The 16,234-nt window shown below is 48.2% G+C and overlaps 1 protein-coding gene and 1 non-coding gene across 5 annotated transcripts in view; both read right to left on the bottom strand.

The window, feature by feature from the left end:
* PLXNA2 (plexin A2) overlaps positions 1 to 16,234 on the bottom strand; it is a 217,485-nt gene that overhangs the window by 41,740 nt on the left and 159,511 nt on the right. For 2 of the 4 annotated variants that reach the window (XM_060090971.1, XM_060090972.1), the window contains one exon: positions 12,301 to 12,491. In XM_060090971.1, the coding sequence (XP_059946954.1) occupies positions 12,301 to 12,491 (191 nt within the window). Of the gene's footprint in view, positions 1 to 6,786; positions 7,301 to 10,166; positions 10,199 to 12,300; positions 12,492 to 16,234 lie in introns of those variants that run through there. The other 2 variants (XM_060090973.1, XM_060090975.1) reach the window with 2 other exon arrangements.
* On the bottom strand, positions 15,408 to 15,509 carry LOC132484745 (U6 spliceosomal RNA). The gene has a single exon (XR_009531298.1). It is a non-coding gene; the product is annotated as a U6 spliceosomal RNA (small nuclear RNA).

The following is a 16,234-nucleotide window of genomic DNA, read 5'->3' as shown; positions in this document are numbered from 1 at the left end:
AACTGATGTATAAAAGTCTGGATTTCCAAAACATAGATGAGGTGGTGAGCACTTGATTTGCAAGAGGATTCCCAAGGTCTCCATTACTGATGCCTTCTAAATCTATATCGCTGGCTCAGACCTCTCTCTTGAGCTCCATATCCATATATCTAATTGCTACCGGACATCTCGACTTCCACATGTATGTCCCTCAGGCACCTCAAATTTCACCATGTCTAGAAACGAACTCTTAATTTTCCCTCCTTCCACCCCCAACCTGATTATCCTCCCAGATCCTTTCTCAAGGTTAATGGAACCACCTTGTACCCAGCCAGGAATCTTGTAAGCATCTTCGACTGCTTCCTTTCCCTCCCCTACCATGTATAATAAATATAGGGACCATTGGTTCTTACTCCCAGGTGTCTTTTCTTTTTTTAAAGATTTAATTTAATTTTTCTTTTTTTTGGTTGCACTGGGTCTTTGTTGCTGTGTGTGGGCTTCCTCTAGTTGTGGTGAACAGGGGCTGCTCTTTGTTGTGGTGCACAGGCTTTTCATTGTGGTGGCTTCTCTTGTTGCGGAGCATGGGCTCTAGGTGCGTGGGCTTCAGTAGTTGTGGCACTCAGGCTCAGTAGTTGTGGCATGCAGGCTCAGTAGTTGTGGCACACGGGCTCAGTAGTTGTGGCTCATGGGCTCTAGAGTGCAGGCTCAGTAGGTGAGGTGCATGGGCTTAGCTGCTCCACAGCATATGGGATTGAACCCGTGTCCCTGGCATTGGCAGGTGGATTCTTATCCATTGTACCACAAGGGAAGTCTCCCAGGTGTCTTTTGAATCTGTGCCCCGCTCTGGTTCCAGCATAGGTGATAAGCAGGGCTGCATCACTTCTCACCCACACTAACTGCAAGGGCCTTTGTCTTCCTCCATGAGATCTGACTTCTTCACATTACCAGGTGGCCTTCATGAACACATACCTGCTCTGGTTACTAGTCACTTGCTCTAAAGGCCTTCAATGGCTCTGACCGCTGTCCAGGCCAAGTCCCTAATTCCTGGCCTGGTCCTCCACATTCTGATGTTTGTTACTTCTTCAGCCACATCTGCCATCTTATACTATATCTACCGTGTGCTACCCAGATCCCAGCAGTTCCTACATACACAACACACTTTAAAGATCTGTGCCTTTGCCCGTGTCATTTGTTCTCCCCCAGCTTAAAAATCAGTGAGAGTCAAGGTGGAGGTCTGGGCTCAGTGTGCAAAGGAACAGAGGGAGGAGTCCTGTGTGACACACCCCCTGCCACCTGAGGGCTTCCAGGTGACTGTGAGAATGAGTATCAGCGTCTACCAAAGCCCTGTCTGTGTGGTGGTAAAATCCAAGGCACACTGCTTTCCTCATTTCTCCCCAGGACCAAGAATTGAGGAGAGGCTCTAGAAGGGAGGCTTGAAGGAAAAGAATTTATCCTCCAGAGAGGGAGTGAATAGGATTCTTCAGATACCGCGTCATACCAGGCAGTGCTGTACCCTGGAGACAGCCTCCAAGGCTCTCTCTTCAAAGCAGTGTTAGATTGCAGGGCACCCAGCGTGGCACCCAGAAAACTTGGTTCTCTTGGGGGCCAAGTCTTTTCTCTCCACGTGGGTCTATAAGGAGGCAAGTCGGTGGAGTCCCATACCACTGCTTGCAGAACTCCCAGGAAGGCCTTTCAGCTCTGGAAGGAGTTGGGGGGCCATAGGGGAGGGGAGAGCTAACCTCCTGCAGAGATGGGGGTGAAAGGGCAGGCTGCAGTTATAGACATTCCCCCACAGACAGAGGGGAAACCAAGATACGGCCAGGATGGCAGCCAGATCCTCACGTCTCTGCTTCTAGTTTTCGATGGTCCTCGGGCTACTGGCTGCTCTGTGGTGTGGAAGGGAGACCTTCTGATGCTTGGGCAGTGTCTGTAGCAGGAAGAGAGTAAGCTCTCGAGTGAGACAGACATGAATTTAAATTCCAGCTCTGATACTTACGAGCTAGGTGACCTTCAGTCTCAGTGTCCTTATCAGAAAACAGATAACAATGCTTGCCTCACAGGGATGTTGTGAAGGTGAAATAAGATATTTGGAAAGTCCCTAATATGATGGTGGTTTCGAAGTAGGTCTTGATAATTGGCAGTTTCCTTCCTTGTGTTCCCCCTGCACCTGTTCTTTCCTAGATCACAAAAACATGGAATGATGGTGTGGGAGGGAGCTTAGAGGTGATGGGAATCTTCCTATTTATCTGAAAGGAGGACACCTGGTCCAGGGAACTCATAACATAGATGGTGGATGGTGGGGTGACCCAGGGCAGAGAGAGTTGCTTGTGGGTTGACTGGAGAAAACCTGAGCTTGGACGGGGAGTGGCCGTGATGCCCAGGGCAGGGTCTCAGCATTGGTGGCTTCTGGGCTCTGCACAGAAGCATATTCTGAACCAGACATTACCCTTTCACCCAGAATAAATTTGGGAAGACACTGGCTGTGTCTAAAATCATCTTCATTCCTCCCTCCCTCCCTTCTTGCTACTTCTTTGCCCCCAGCTATTAGCCATTCTGGGGTAAGGCGCAGCACTTCCCAGCGAACTCAATGGTTTCTTTCAGGAAAGTAATTCTGAATGAGATGCCCACGCAAACAAATGGTTTGACAGTTTGGGGTGAGTGTGAGTGTGTAGTAGGGGTGTGGAGAGATGGGGAAGGGAGCTGAAAACCTGTGAAATCAGCTGGGAAGATCTTTCAATATGGCCGAATTTCAGCCCCATGTTTTTCAGCACACACTGTGGACCTGAAATCTATTTACATTCTCCTCTGTAGACCTCAGAAGGGAGAGCCAGAGGTAGGGGATGAGCGAGAGAAGAGCCCAGAAGCAGCTGCTGAGTTGGGGTGCAGGGGGTGTCTGAGGGTCTCCCCTAGGCTCTGTGCTGACTCTCTCTGTGTGCTCCCCCTTGCCCCCTCCCAGACCTCCCGTTCCCCTCTCTTATGTACTATGCAGGCTCCCAGGGGGAGCTGGGGGTCCCCATGGCTATAGGGGGTAAAGCCCATGTGCATTTGACTTGTGGTTCCCTCTGCTGGTCAAGCATGACGCTGACAAAGGCTTACCCCTCCTGCAAGGCTCTGCTAATGACACGTCCTCAGAAAGTCTTTCTCTAGCCTCCTGAGGAAGATTTAGTAGCCCCTTTGCCTACACCCCAAGACGGCAACAGCCACCGGACTGTCATTGCGTCTTTTCTCAAGAAGGCAATAACTATCCGGGGACAGGAACCTTGCTTTCTCTTAGTAACCTGATACATAGCACACTGCCTGGGACACAGCAGCTGTCAAGAAATATCCCCAGTTCTCTATTCCTGGGAAAAGCTGGTCTCAAGAGGATTCTAGTACAAACTGTGTTCTTGAATGACTGCTGTAAGAATGGAGATGCCTACGTGTCGCTTGGGAGTGATGCAGTATTTTCACTTCGGAAGCATTAAGAAGTTCTTCCTGCAATCTCCCTTATTTTAATGTAAGCAAATTTCTGCTGTGATTCCTCATCGAATGGAGGACTCAACAGCTGCCTCCTCATGAAACCTCTTTCAGATACTGAAGACAGCAATTAAGTCGCCTCTGGTCTGTGCTTCTGCAATTCTGTTAGCCTTTTGTTGGAAGCTCTTGTTTTCCAGGTCCTTTGATCATTTCAGATGCTTTTCTTTGGACCCTTGGATATCCATGCATCCTCTGAGAGTGTAGGGACCCCAAGCAGGCTTGTGGCTTGAGCAAAGGTCTGAGGATTTGCAGCAAACGAGGTCTGAGCCAACCATTTCCCTTAGCGTGTCCCACACGCCATCAGCCAGGCTGGCCCCGGGCAAATCCCAGAAGGAGGGTAAGCCCTTATCTTTCCCAAGTGCTTTTTTTCACTACCTGGAGTTCCTTCCCCCATTTTAGTCACCTTACACTCTACTATTGTGTCTTCCCTAATGAACCCTTTATTTGCATCTTAATGGGACATTAAGTTGTTATTACCTTAAGAGTATTGGCTTTTTAACTGGTTGTAGAATTAAAAGTTTGTCTATTTGCAGGATTCAGACGGAAAATGTGGGAAACACATTAGCACAGAGGGCTCAGTCCAGCAGCCCCTAAGCCCTGTCCCAGAAGCAGTCACAGACCACGCCCGGGTAGAGGTGGCTGGTCCCAGTCCAGGCCATGTCCCTGATCCGGTCACCTTAAACTCGGGTGAATAGGCAAGTAGGATGTGGGATGAGCCTGGCACGTGCTGATGGGAGGGGACTAACCAGGAGACTCCTATCTCCTGCTGGGTCCTCTCAAAGACACCTGGAGCCCCTGATTTGGGGAGCCGCTTCCCCATCTCCTCAGACATCACCTGTCAGCAGCACAGCCCAACTGAGCCTGATGCATGCCTGAGCATCCCAGCCAAACCTGTATTCCTGCCAGACTGTGTGATGTTTGTTTTCCACCGTGGGTGCCTTGACCTGGAAAACAGCCGCCGTGATGCTGCACTCGCCCTGATTCTTGCAGCCGCTAATTGAACAGTTCGGAGGGAACTGTGCCACAAAGCTGTCCAAGGGCGAGAGCAGATTCAGCGATTAATTACAGCTGGGGAGCTCCAAAGGGCTGCACCAGGGAGCAGAGTGGGAGGTGCTGGAGCCCAGGGGCTTGGCAGCCTGGGGAGTGCCGGGTGGGCCATTCCTGAACTCAGGCAGAGCCTTGGAGAGATGGAGTTGGGGCCTCCTACAGGGTAGATGTTTAAGGGGTCAAAGGAGAACCCCTTCATGGTGGGAGCCTCAAGAAGCCCGGCTCCCATCCTAGAGACCCCGTCTTCCTCTGCTTATATCTCCTGCCTGATAGATGTGATGGCAGAGAAGACAGAAACGGGCATCGGCTCCAGGTTACTGAAGATTCTGATAATGATGCCTACCATTTTCTTTTTATTTATTAAGTACTTATCATGAGCCAGGTATTGTGCCAAGGGCCTTATATATTTTATCTCATTTAGGGCTCACAACGAACTATGAAGGGAGCACTAGTAGTATTCTCATTTTACAGATGGGGAATAGTGTCCCAGAGAGGTTAAGTAACTTGCTCAAGGTTACACTGTGAGTGGTCTATCTAACCTGTGCCTCAAGCCTCCATACCGCAATGCCTGAGTTACTATCCTTCTGCCTGGGACAGCCCCGAGATCATCAGCCACGAGAGCTCATGCTCCAGCCTGCCTCTGCATAGGTCCCGCAGCCCCGCTCCCATGGCTAAGGTCATGCTTGCTGCTTTCCAAGGAGCTCTGCAGTTGGCTTTGCTGGGACCACCATCTCTCCGAACTTCTCAGCTTCCACCCTCCCTCCTCTCTGGCCCTGCCCCTGTGAATGCCCACATTCCCCTTGGCCTTGCTGCTGGGTCATCTCTCCCTGTGCATTCCAGTCTCCCCAAATGATGCTTGGGGTGGGGATTATGGCTTGCTTCCCATCTCTGCAGCAGGCTTGATGAAGAGCTTGGTGCCTGCGCCATTTCCTCCTCCAGCCCTGTGGATTGAGAGTTCTATTTGTCTAAGTGAGCCCAGGAAAGAGATGAAGGATGCTATATGGGTCAAACATGGGAGTTCTAGAGTCAAGTAGCTGAAGGTTAACTCCTAGTTCTAAAAGTCACTAGCAGTGTGACATTAAGAAAGGCATCACACTTCATAGTGCCTTGGTTTCCTCGTCTGTAAAGTGGGACTAATGATAATAGCTTCCACCTCATAAAAGTTGTTGTAAAGTCTAAATGAGGTAATATACATGAGGTGCTAAGTTAGCAGTGCTAGGTGCCAGGTAAGCATTCAGTGAATGTTATCTATCATTTTTTCTCATTATTATTTTATGATTAAGAAATTTGGACAGAAGCCAGGTCAGTTGAGGTCCAGAGGAAAAGTGGCTTCATTTTTATAAGCATCCCAGGTGGGTGGAGCCTCTGGGTATTGTTCTTGGTGGGGCTCAGGGCAGGGGCAGAGAGCCGACCTGCGGAGGGGAAGTGCCGGGTGTGGAGGTTGCCCAGCACGGTGTTGGCTGCCTCTCTGACGGGCCTGTGCAGCTCTTGCCATGTCTCCAGCAGGCTGTCAGCACCCTAGACTGTGTTCTTAAGAGGAGATGGGAGAGACTGACGTCAGATCCTCCCAGAGCAGCCAAGGGCTGGGGGTCCCAGAGTAGTCGCCTCAGGGTGAAGTATCCCCAAATGATGGTCACGCTTTGTCTGAAAAGCTCCTGTGTCTGAGATTGGGATCAGGAGGGTTCTGCCCTGAGCATCCCCCTAATCAGGATAGGCCAGTGAGGACAATTGTGGGTATGTAGACAGCTAATCCTCTCCTGACTAATCCAGTTACGCCTTTCCTTTTGCTTAGAGTTTTCCTGACTTTAGAGCAGTGATGCCAACTTTGTGCCTGCAAATTTTTATCTCAGCCTGGCTCCCAAAGGCACCTGGATGCTGGATCCAAGATGGCAAACCGTCACATTCTTTTCCAACTTGGTGTGTGTGTGTGTGTGTGTGTGAGCGTGCAAGCACATGTGCATGAGAGCAAGTATGTGCACACTCTTCACGGCAGGCTAGAGCCCAGTCAACGAGCCCTGAAGGAATCTACAGCATCGGCCACACCAGCTCTCCTACCCGGCATGAATCCTTGCTGGCTCCGTCTTAGCTGATAGTACATTCAAAACCTAATTGTTATCTCAGCAGAGTAACTCCATTATTCATCCTGACACCATCCCCCGTTAGCTGTTTGTTGCAGTGATGTTATATTAATGAGCCCTGCAAATAAATGAACGGGAGATCAGAGGGCTGACTTGTTTCTCAGGAAAGCTGGCTGACTTATTTATTTATTTGTTGGGAACTTTGCAGTGAGTCGCTCTGGCCCTGGGCAGGTGGCTCCCGGCTTTTCCTGCCGAGATTCGGTGCAGTCTTATGGATAAATACTTGTAAGTGTCCAGCTTTCCAAAGAGTTTCACAAATCCATTTGCATCTGAGAGAATCCAGGGAAAAAAATCTACTTTAAAATATTTGGTATACACACTACTATATATAAAATAGATAACTAATAAGGACCTACTGCATAGCACAGGGAACACTACTCAATAATCTGTAATGGCCTATATGGGAAAAGAATCCAAAAAAAAGAGTGGATAGGGCTTCCCTGGTGGCGCAGGGGTTGAGAGCCCGCCTGCCGATGCACGGGACACGGGTTCGAGCCCTGGTCTGGGAAGATCCCACGTGCCGTGGAGCGGCTGGGCCCGTAAGCCATGGCCACTGAGTCTGTGCATCTGGAGCCTGTGCTCTGCAACGGGAGAGGCCACAACGGTGAGAGGCCCACGTACTGCAAAAAAAAAAAAAAAAAAAAAAAAAAAAAGAGTGGATATATGTATTGCTGTACACCTGAAATTAATACAATGCTGTAAATCAACTCTACCCCAGTAAAAATTAAAAAAAAAAATTGGGGCAAACGGAGAGCAGGAGGAAGCAGGAGCAATGGATCATCTCAAACTACCATCACATCAACAATTATTTATGCTTGGTTTTGGAGGGCAGTGTTGGCGGTTTTCTACAATTGGTTTTCTTTCCCGGTTACATGTAATTAAGAGAATGTTAAACAGAATCAATATTCCCTAAACATGGACAAGTGAGGTGTGGGGGAAGTTACTGAAGTTAACAAATTTATATAGTAAAAGCTACAAGGTGGTCCTGGGTCCCAGTACTGCTAGGACCTGGCAACAGTGTGTTCTTATTGCACATTGTGTTAGGGGATATCAGAAACACACAGGAGCGTTTCTTGGTAGCCAAAGGGTGTAGGTTCCTGGTCACTCCCTGAGGACCCCTACACTGGGATTCGTCCCTTGCATCCCAAGCCTGCTTTGCCTTTATTTCACCCTGATCTCCGTTCTTACCTGCAGGCATGAACCACCTGGGCCTCATCCTCTGGGCTCTCCCATCAGGCTGAGATGCTTGTGAGAGTAACTTTCACTGTAACCATCGCCCCATTGATAGACACACCCAGAAACCAACCAACCGAGTTTGACAGCTTTAAGAAACACATGTAATTAAAGTAACACAACCCCTGGACAGGCAAGAAGTGATTGCCCTAAGCTTAAAAGTGCCCCCAAATGCTCTTCCATTTTTCTCCCCCACTCATAGGAATAAGTGTGGACATCTTGCCTGGCATCTCACAGGCTTTCCAAAACTCTGCACGTCCTCTCCTCTACTGGGGGTTGAACAGGTGACAAGTGCACAGACACCCGGGATGACAGCTGGAATGGGAGCAGTCTGGGATGCCTCCCACAGGGGACAGCGTCATTATCACACCAAGGGCTGGCTGAGAAGGAGCAGACGGTGAGTCCTGAGGGGGTCCTAACCTGAAGTTGATGAAAACTGGGAAATTCAGTCGGCTGTAAGACTTGTCCTACATGGAGCTGCCATAAGAGATGGGTCTCTAGGGGAGGACTTGGTTGCCATGGAGACAGTTGGGTTAGGAGGGGTTAAGGTAGAACACAGCTGTTCATCCAACTGAGCTTGAGCTCACTCCTTTTCCTGAAGTAGAATTCCTTTGAGGTCATCTCATTGATTTCCCTGCCCCTGGGCAGGACAGCACCATTCCAGTCCCTACTGGTTTCTAGCACTGGACATTCTGCTGCTCCCAGTAGCTGTCATGGGCCATCAGAGAATCCTTCTCTTCTCCCTCAGGAAAGATCTTTGTAGTCAATGGCTTCTGTTTGCACGTGGGCATGCACTGAGGGGGCTACACATTTTGCAGGTAAGGAAGGGTCAGAGACAAGAGGGAGGTATGTATAAAAGGGCACAGAGCTCATAGAACTGCCTGCCCCCGGGCAGGACAGCACCATTCCAGAAAAATAAGATCTATGCCAACATTAAGGCATTAGCCAAGAAAGCTGAGGTAAAGAAAATGAGTTGATTCTTCTTAAAAGTTACTTTTAACAAATTATACATTTTTGGTAACAAATGCCATAGAAATGAGGTTGTGTTCTTCTCAGCGCATCCTACGGAGAGGTGCCTGAGGTTGATTCTTCCCATAACTGGTGGTTAACTTTGATCACTTGGTTAAGGAACCTTAACCCTTTAACCACTGTCTGCCAGGTTTCTTCACTGTAAAGGGTATATGAAAGTGTACTGAACTATTTTTCTTGTTGTAATTAATACATATTTTGTGGGGAGATAGCTTGAGGCTATATAAATATCCTATTTCTCATCATACTTTCACTTGCTAATTTTAGCATTCATTGGCCATTCTTGCCTGAAACAATTATTACTGTGAATTTTGCCAAATGGTGATTTTCTATTTCCCTAAGTCCTTCTACACTTATGAGTTGGAGTTCTAGTAATAAAGAGGAGCTTCCTCTCTCCCACATTAATTATTAATTTATTATATCAATAAGGACCATAGATTCTTATATTATTCTCTTGAGTATAGTCCATTAGTATTATAATTTATTTTCTTGCTTACATTGCCCCAGATTTGGCCACTAGGGCCAAATCAAGCTGGCTCCTGTGTCCTTTGGACATTCGCCCTACGGTTTTTTTAGTGTTCCTTGACAAAACTATATAACCTGAATTTAATCATGAGGAAGCATCAGACAAATCCCAGCTGAGGGACGTTCTACAAAGTAATGGTCCCGTGCTCTTCCACAGTATCAAGGTCATGAAAGAAAAAGACTGAGGATTATAGCACTGAGCAGCCATGACAATGGAATGCCACATGTGATCCTGGATTGGAGCCTGGACCAGAAAAAGGACATCAGCGGGACGACTGGCAAATGTGAATAAGACATGTATATTAGATGGCTTTATTCTATCACTGTTAATTTCCTGATTTTGATAATTGTACTGTGGTTATGTAAGATGTTAATTTTGGAGAATCTGGGTGAAGGGTATATGAAAGTTCTTTGTACTATTTTTGTACCTTTTTATAAGTCTGAAATTATTTCAAACATGAAATCAAGTTTAAAAAGTGAAAAATGACTTTTATAAGGAGAGGAGAATAGATTGGGGGTGGGAGGTGCAGGATGAAAGTGAATAAAACATTCCAGCCCCGCCTCCTCCAGCTCACATGTGCTGTCCACAATGCTGTCCCCCGAGTGTCTGGAGACACGGTGTGGGTCTGTCTCTCTCCCAAGATACTCCTTCTTTCTCCACAGCCTCTACTTGGAAAACACCAAGAGGAGACCCAACTGCTCAGGGCCTCCAACTCCTGCTGCTATGTTCCCTGGGAAAATCAATTACAGCCTAATTACCTCAGGGGGTTAATTAGCATCGTGTCGCCTGGGTGTCCTCTGCGAACAGAGCAGCCTGTCAGTCCTCGGTCAGTGAGCAGGGGTGACGGAGGCAGAGGTTTCTCAGGGAGAAGCCTGCCTTCTGGCTGGGCTGGGGCCCCTGCCAGTCAGAGAGGAGACAGGGCTGGGGCAGCAGCCGGTTGCTGGAAGTGAGAGGGGCTGATGGGAGCAAGTCCTTGCCTAAGCTCCCCTGTACCAGAGGTGCAGAGGCAGAGAGACGTACAACTGCAGCAGCAAGAAGAATTACAGAACAGAGCAAGTTCTCCAGGCAGCCAGTGCTGGAAATCACTAGAATTAGGGAGAAGGCATGGAGCCCTGAGCTGCTCAGGGAGCTAGCTGTCTGAGGGCAGAGGTTGGGGCACCTCCAGCAGCCCCAGAAAACACTTTCCCGGTGAGATAAAGACACAGGACTGTCAGTAGGCACCACCACTGGCGAGGGCCAAAAGAAAAATGGGATTGAAGAAGCTCAATCTTTGAGGGGCAGTGTCTGCACCCTCATAATATCTTCCTACCAGAATGAATGAGGACCTGGATGGCGGGAGATGCTCTTCTATAGCACTGCGCTATTCCTGGGATACACCGCCATGTGGATGGATGGCATCTGTCTGGTCCATATCCGCTAGGACGGTTGGATATAAAGGAAGGGGAAGCTCACTTCTTGTTTTGTGTTACTTGGGCAAATCATAGAGACTCTTAAAATGTTTTTATAATTAAATATATCTGAGTTGAAACACTGGCCCTGCCACTTAATAGCTGTGTGAACTTGGACGACTCCATTTTTCGGAGCCTTGTTCTCTTTATCTGTAAAATGGAGGTGAGAATACTTACTTCTCCTGGTGATTGTAAGGATTAAGTGAAACAGTGCCAAGCACACCAAACAAATATTTGCTCCCTCTTCAAATAACTCACCTGTAGGTTAACAACACTCGTTTGATCTTGAGGCTTTTTTTTTTTTTAACTGATCTGAAGCTTGAAAATGATCATAGGGATGCTCCAGAAGTTTCCCAATACTCTGCGACATAGATGAGAGCCAGACTTGGCTTTCTTTGGCCAGTAAGGAAAATGAGGCAGGGAAAGGGACAGTGCATCTGCTCAGGGAAGAGGTAAGAAAGGAGCAGCCCCTTCTGCTTTTTTTAAAAAAAATTTTGGCCAAACTGCACGGCTTGTGGGATCTTAGTTCCCTGACCAGGGATCGAACCCAGTCCACAGCAGTGAAAGCCCGAGTCTTAACCACTGAACCACCGGGGAATGACCTCCTCCTACTTTCTTAAACGTGCAAATCACAGTGGTACTTGCCCTGGCCGATATTCCTAGTCACCATAAGGAACATGCAATTAGTTTCAAAGCACAAGGACAGTCGGCGAATAGGCAGCAGCAGAGAGTGATGAGCACATATTGCAACCGAAGTTAAATACAACTATTCCTCTCCCCGGCCATTCAAACCCCAAGCAGCTGCATGTTCATTCACATTACCTATTCATTTTCCTTTGCAATTGACTATTCAGGAGACATCATTTTTTTTCCAGGGTAACTAACTACCTATTTCTTTCCATTAAAATGCACAAACAAATTGGGACAGAGAGTAAACCCGGGGAAATGGCACGGTGGCTAATGCAGTGCCTGCCTTCACTTTCTTCCTCCGTTTTCAGCTTTGCAACTCTGAGCTAACTGCAGCTCCTGAAAGCGCATTTCTGCTGAGAAAAGCTAAACGTGTTTTCTGAAACGTTCACCCCCCATGCAGCCGATTTCTCGTCCCCACCTGGCTCAGCCAGCCTGGCAAGGGGGGCTGCGCTGGCTGTGCCTCCTCGGTGCCCACCGATGGGCACGCACATTCGTGCACGGGCGTGAGGACACACTTCCATACGCTTGGCATTTACGCCTGGACACAGGCCATCGAGACACCTGTGAGAAGCTTTACACACCCTCACATTAAACTCACGCTATGCCAAGAATTCTTCCGTAAAGGCTCAACTCCCACTGCCCTGGGGTCAGCTCCCGGCCATCCCATCCCACTCTGGGAAACTGGGGGACTCACCTCGGTGATTTGGGGGTTGGAGCACTTAACATTTTGGCTGGACCAGTCAAGCCAGGGGCTGGAGGGGCTGCTACAGTGCTGCTGGAGGGTGCACCTGTGCTCACCGCTGCACCAGCCACACTCGAACTTCCGGTCGGCCTTGAGGCAGAGGCCACAGCTCTCCCGCTGGGCTGCACACTTGTAGAGGTGGACTGCAAAGAGAGGGGGGGCAGTCACAGATGGGGTTGGAGAGGACGCCTCACAATTTACCCCCTTTTTGCAGGCGTGATAGAAACCGCCCCCATCCATGGATAACACCCATGATCATCATTATCCTTGCAAGAGTAATTGATGGGGAATTAATAATAAATTGAGCCTCTTAGCAGTCGTTTAAAGGCACTACAAGAAAATATTATTTAAGAGTTCTGGCTCTAGATTAAATTGGATCAGGGCTTTAATTGTGGCTTCACCACTTCCTAGCAATGTGACAAAGAATTTAACTTCTTTGAACGTTCAGTACCTACTCTATAACATGGTGATAATCATTGGTTTTTTGTGAGGTTTGAATGAGATGTTGTATGTTCAGTGCTTAGCACAGTGCCTGTAACATAGCTGATGTTCTGTACATGCTTATTATCTTTTCTTTGAACTCAAACTACATTCTTATGCTGCTGCTTCTCTTTCTGCCACATACGGCCCTCGCTGAAAGAGGTAAGGACTGATTTCCCCATTTCAGGCAAAAAAGAAGCTCAAAGAGAGATGTAATGACTCTTGGAGTTTACTAAGGTTAGTGCCCCAAGCTGGGATTCTGCAGATCCAACTCGCTATGCTGCTAGCACGCAGGTCCTGAGAGGAGAGAGGCACACGGGGGACTGGGTGGGTCTGGGAGAGGCGTCAGCTGGGGCTTCAAGAAAGGCCATATGCCTGGCAGAGTGGAGGCAGAACTGATAAGGAAAGATGGTTGACACCATCCTGTTCATGGCCCTGTGGGTGGAGCAGATATCCCCAGAGAGGGCAAACTGGCTACTTAACAGGTCACTTTTGGAGTCTGCAAATGCTTTTGCTTTTGTCTCCTACCCACTTAGAAGCCCTAGACAGGCCAGTCGACGGAACTGTTTTGTGAGCCCGAGGCTTGGTAGTTGTCTGCTGGAGTTTTGAATTCAGAGTCCCAAGTAGGATTCTTCAGAAGCAGAATACTTAGAAAGTCATTTTTCAACTCTTCTGGTAAGCAGACGTAAGCTCTCAGGCCTGGGTGGCATGCCTCTGGAGGTCAGGTACATGCCCCAGGGTAGAGGTCTTTTTTTATTCTTCCATGCGTCCCCATTCTACTCTGCTCTGCCAAGCATTCCTCAGTCTCAGCTGCAGGGGCTATACTGAAACATCCTCATGCCTATGGCTTCTTACGGTAGAGGGCAGGAAATGGGAATCTTAAAATGAACAAATCCACATTATGCATTTATTAATATGCAAATGGTCCACATCTAATTTCTCATTTGATCCTCATGGTGACCCTGAGAGGTGGGCATCCTTTCCCCCATTTCCCAGATAATGAACTTGGGACATTGAGAGGAGCAGTAATTAGTCTGAGTTCACATAGCTATTGGTGAAAGAGCCAGGATTTGCATCCCAGTGTGTTGGACTCTAGAATCCGCATCCTTAAGCACTGTGACCTCCTCCACCCAACACAGTGCATAATCTCCAGGAACAGCTGGGCTCTGGGTGGGAGGTGAATGTGAGATCGCCATGGCCTGTGCATTCAAGGAGCTGCTTAAAAGTTGTCAGGCGCCACAAGGGACGGTTCCGATGCCACAGCTTGGATGTGGCTGTTTTTTCTCTAAGCTCCAGGTGCGAAGGCAACCTCTGGGAACTAAGCCCAGATCCTCAGCAGGGGAAATGTCTATCTCTTAGTACTGAGAAAATTTGGCCTGGGTATGAGGGGAAATAGAAAAAAATCTTCCAGCCTAAGTAGCACCGATTTTCATGGTAGCGTCCGGGACAGGGACCGTAGCATCTGGAAGAGATGCTGAAGCACTTTTCAGGTCCTCCTGTGGCTTCAGTCCCTCTTTCTGTGCCCATGGGGTGACCCTCGGGCTGAAGGACAGGCTTGTGACGACCCTAGCTACTTGAAATGTGGCTCATGGTGGGGGGCGGTGACAGGGTTCTAGGGGAGGAGGTTTCACATCCCACGGTAGCCGGAGCCACTGGGAGGAAAGACAGTGACGTGGTTAAGCATGTGAGCTCCAGAATTAGACTGGTTTTTTTTTTTTGTTTGTTTTTTTTAAAGAAGATGTTGGGGGTAGGAGTTTATTAATTAATTTATTAAATTTATTATTTATTTGGCTGTGTTGGGTCTTCGTTTCTGTGCGAGGGCTTTTCTAGTGGGGGCAAGCAGGGGCCACTCTTCATCGCGGTGCGCGGGCCTCTCACTGTCACGGCCTCTCTTGTTGTGGAGCATAGGCTCCAGACGCGCAGGCTCAGCGGCCATGGCCCACGGGCCCAGCCTCTCCGTGGCATGTGGGACCCTCCTGGACCAGGGTTCGAACCCATGTCCCCTGCATTGGCAGGCGGACTCTCAACCACTGCCCTACCAGGGAAGCCCCCAGAATTAGACTGTTTTGGTTCAAATCCTGCCTCTTACTATTTGACTCTTGGTCCATTTTTTTTTTCTTTTTTCAACTTCATTGAGATGCAACTGACAAAAAAATTGTACAATATTTGAAGTGTATATTGTGATGATTTGACATACATAAAAAGAGTGAAAAGATTCCTCCCATCTAGTTAATTAACACATCCATCACCCCCATATCTACATCTATATCTATATGTTTGTGTGTGTATATATATGTGTATATATATATACATATATATGTGTTAAGAACATTTAAGTTCTACTCTCTTAGCAAATTTCAATTATGTAATACAGTGTTACCAACTAGAGCCACCATGTTATACATTAGATACTCAGCCCTTGTTCATCTTATAGCTGGAAGTTTGTACCCTGTTACCAACCTCTCCCTATTTCTCCAACCCCCTCAAACCCCTGGCAACCACTTTTCTACTCTGTTTCTGTGAGTTGGACATTTTTTTTCAGGTTCCACATATAAGTTATACTACACAGTCTTTGTCTTAAAAACATGGAATGCTTTGTGAGTTTGCAGCATCTTTGTGCAGGGGTTATGCTGACCTCTGCATCATTCCAATTTTAGTGTATATATTGCCAAAGTGAACAGTCTTGGTCCATCTCTTAACTTCTTTGGGTCTCAGTTTCCTTACCTATAAAATGAGGATAATACTGGTACATACCCTTCAGAGTTGTTGTGATGATTAGGAAAATAATCTCAAATAAACCACTTAGTGAGTGCCTAGCCAGAGTGCTCATCAAACTGGAGTCACTTTTGTCATTCTTGAGATCTGGGAGGAATGCTGTACTGCGGGCAGCCTGCCTGCACCCAGGAGGACCTCCACATGGGTGTGTAGGACATGAATGAGGTGGCCTCATGGAACACCCCCTCCTGCATCAGCCCAGCTCCTTCCTGAGCTTTCTTGCAACAGCTGTGCCCTCGAGTCAGCAAGCTGGTCCCTCCCGTCCACCTCAGGACCGGAGAGCCGCCTTTCAAACCTTCCTTGTGCAGTGACTGGGGCCAAGGACAGGGGAACCAGAACCTGATTGGAAATAATATCTCCATTTCCAGGGAAACTGGCAGGACATTCCTGCCTGCTGCTCTCCTGGTCAGGTTCCACAGACACTTCAAAGTCTCTGGGAGCCAAAGGAAAACGTGATGAACCGGCAGCCGCCCGGCGGATGCTCTGGTTGTAATAAAAACAGGGTTCCCAACAGGACTCCTTTGATGGCGCCAAATGTTGCTTTAGGATCCTCTGAAGAATTACGCTGACAGAGGGAGTGTATTATTCATGACACAGCAGCTGGACGGCTCTGATCCTTCCAGCCCCAGTC

The sequence above is a fragment of the Mesoplodon densirostris genome, chromosome 2 (genome assembly GCF_025265405.1).
Source record: "Mesoplodon densirostris isolate mMesDen1 chromosome 2, mMesDen1 primary haplotype, whole genome shotgun sequence".
NCBI lineage: Eukaryota > Metazoa > Chordata > Mammalia > Artiodactyla > Ziphiidae > Mesoplodon > Mesoplodon densirostris.
The sequence above is the reverse complement of the archived record's forward strand: the minus strand, read 5'-3'. Positions and strand labels throughout refer to the sequence as shown.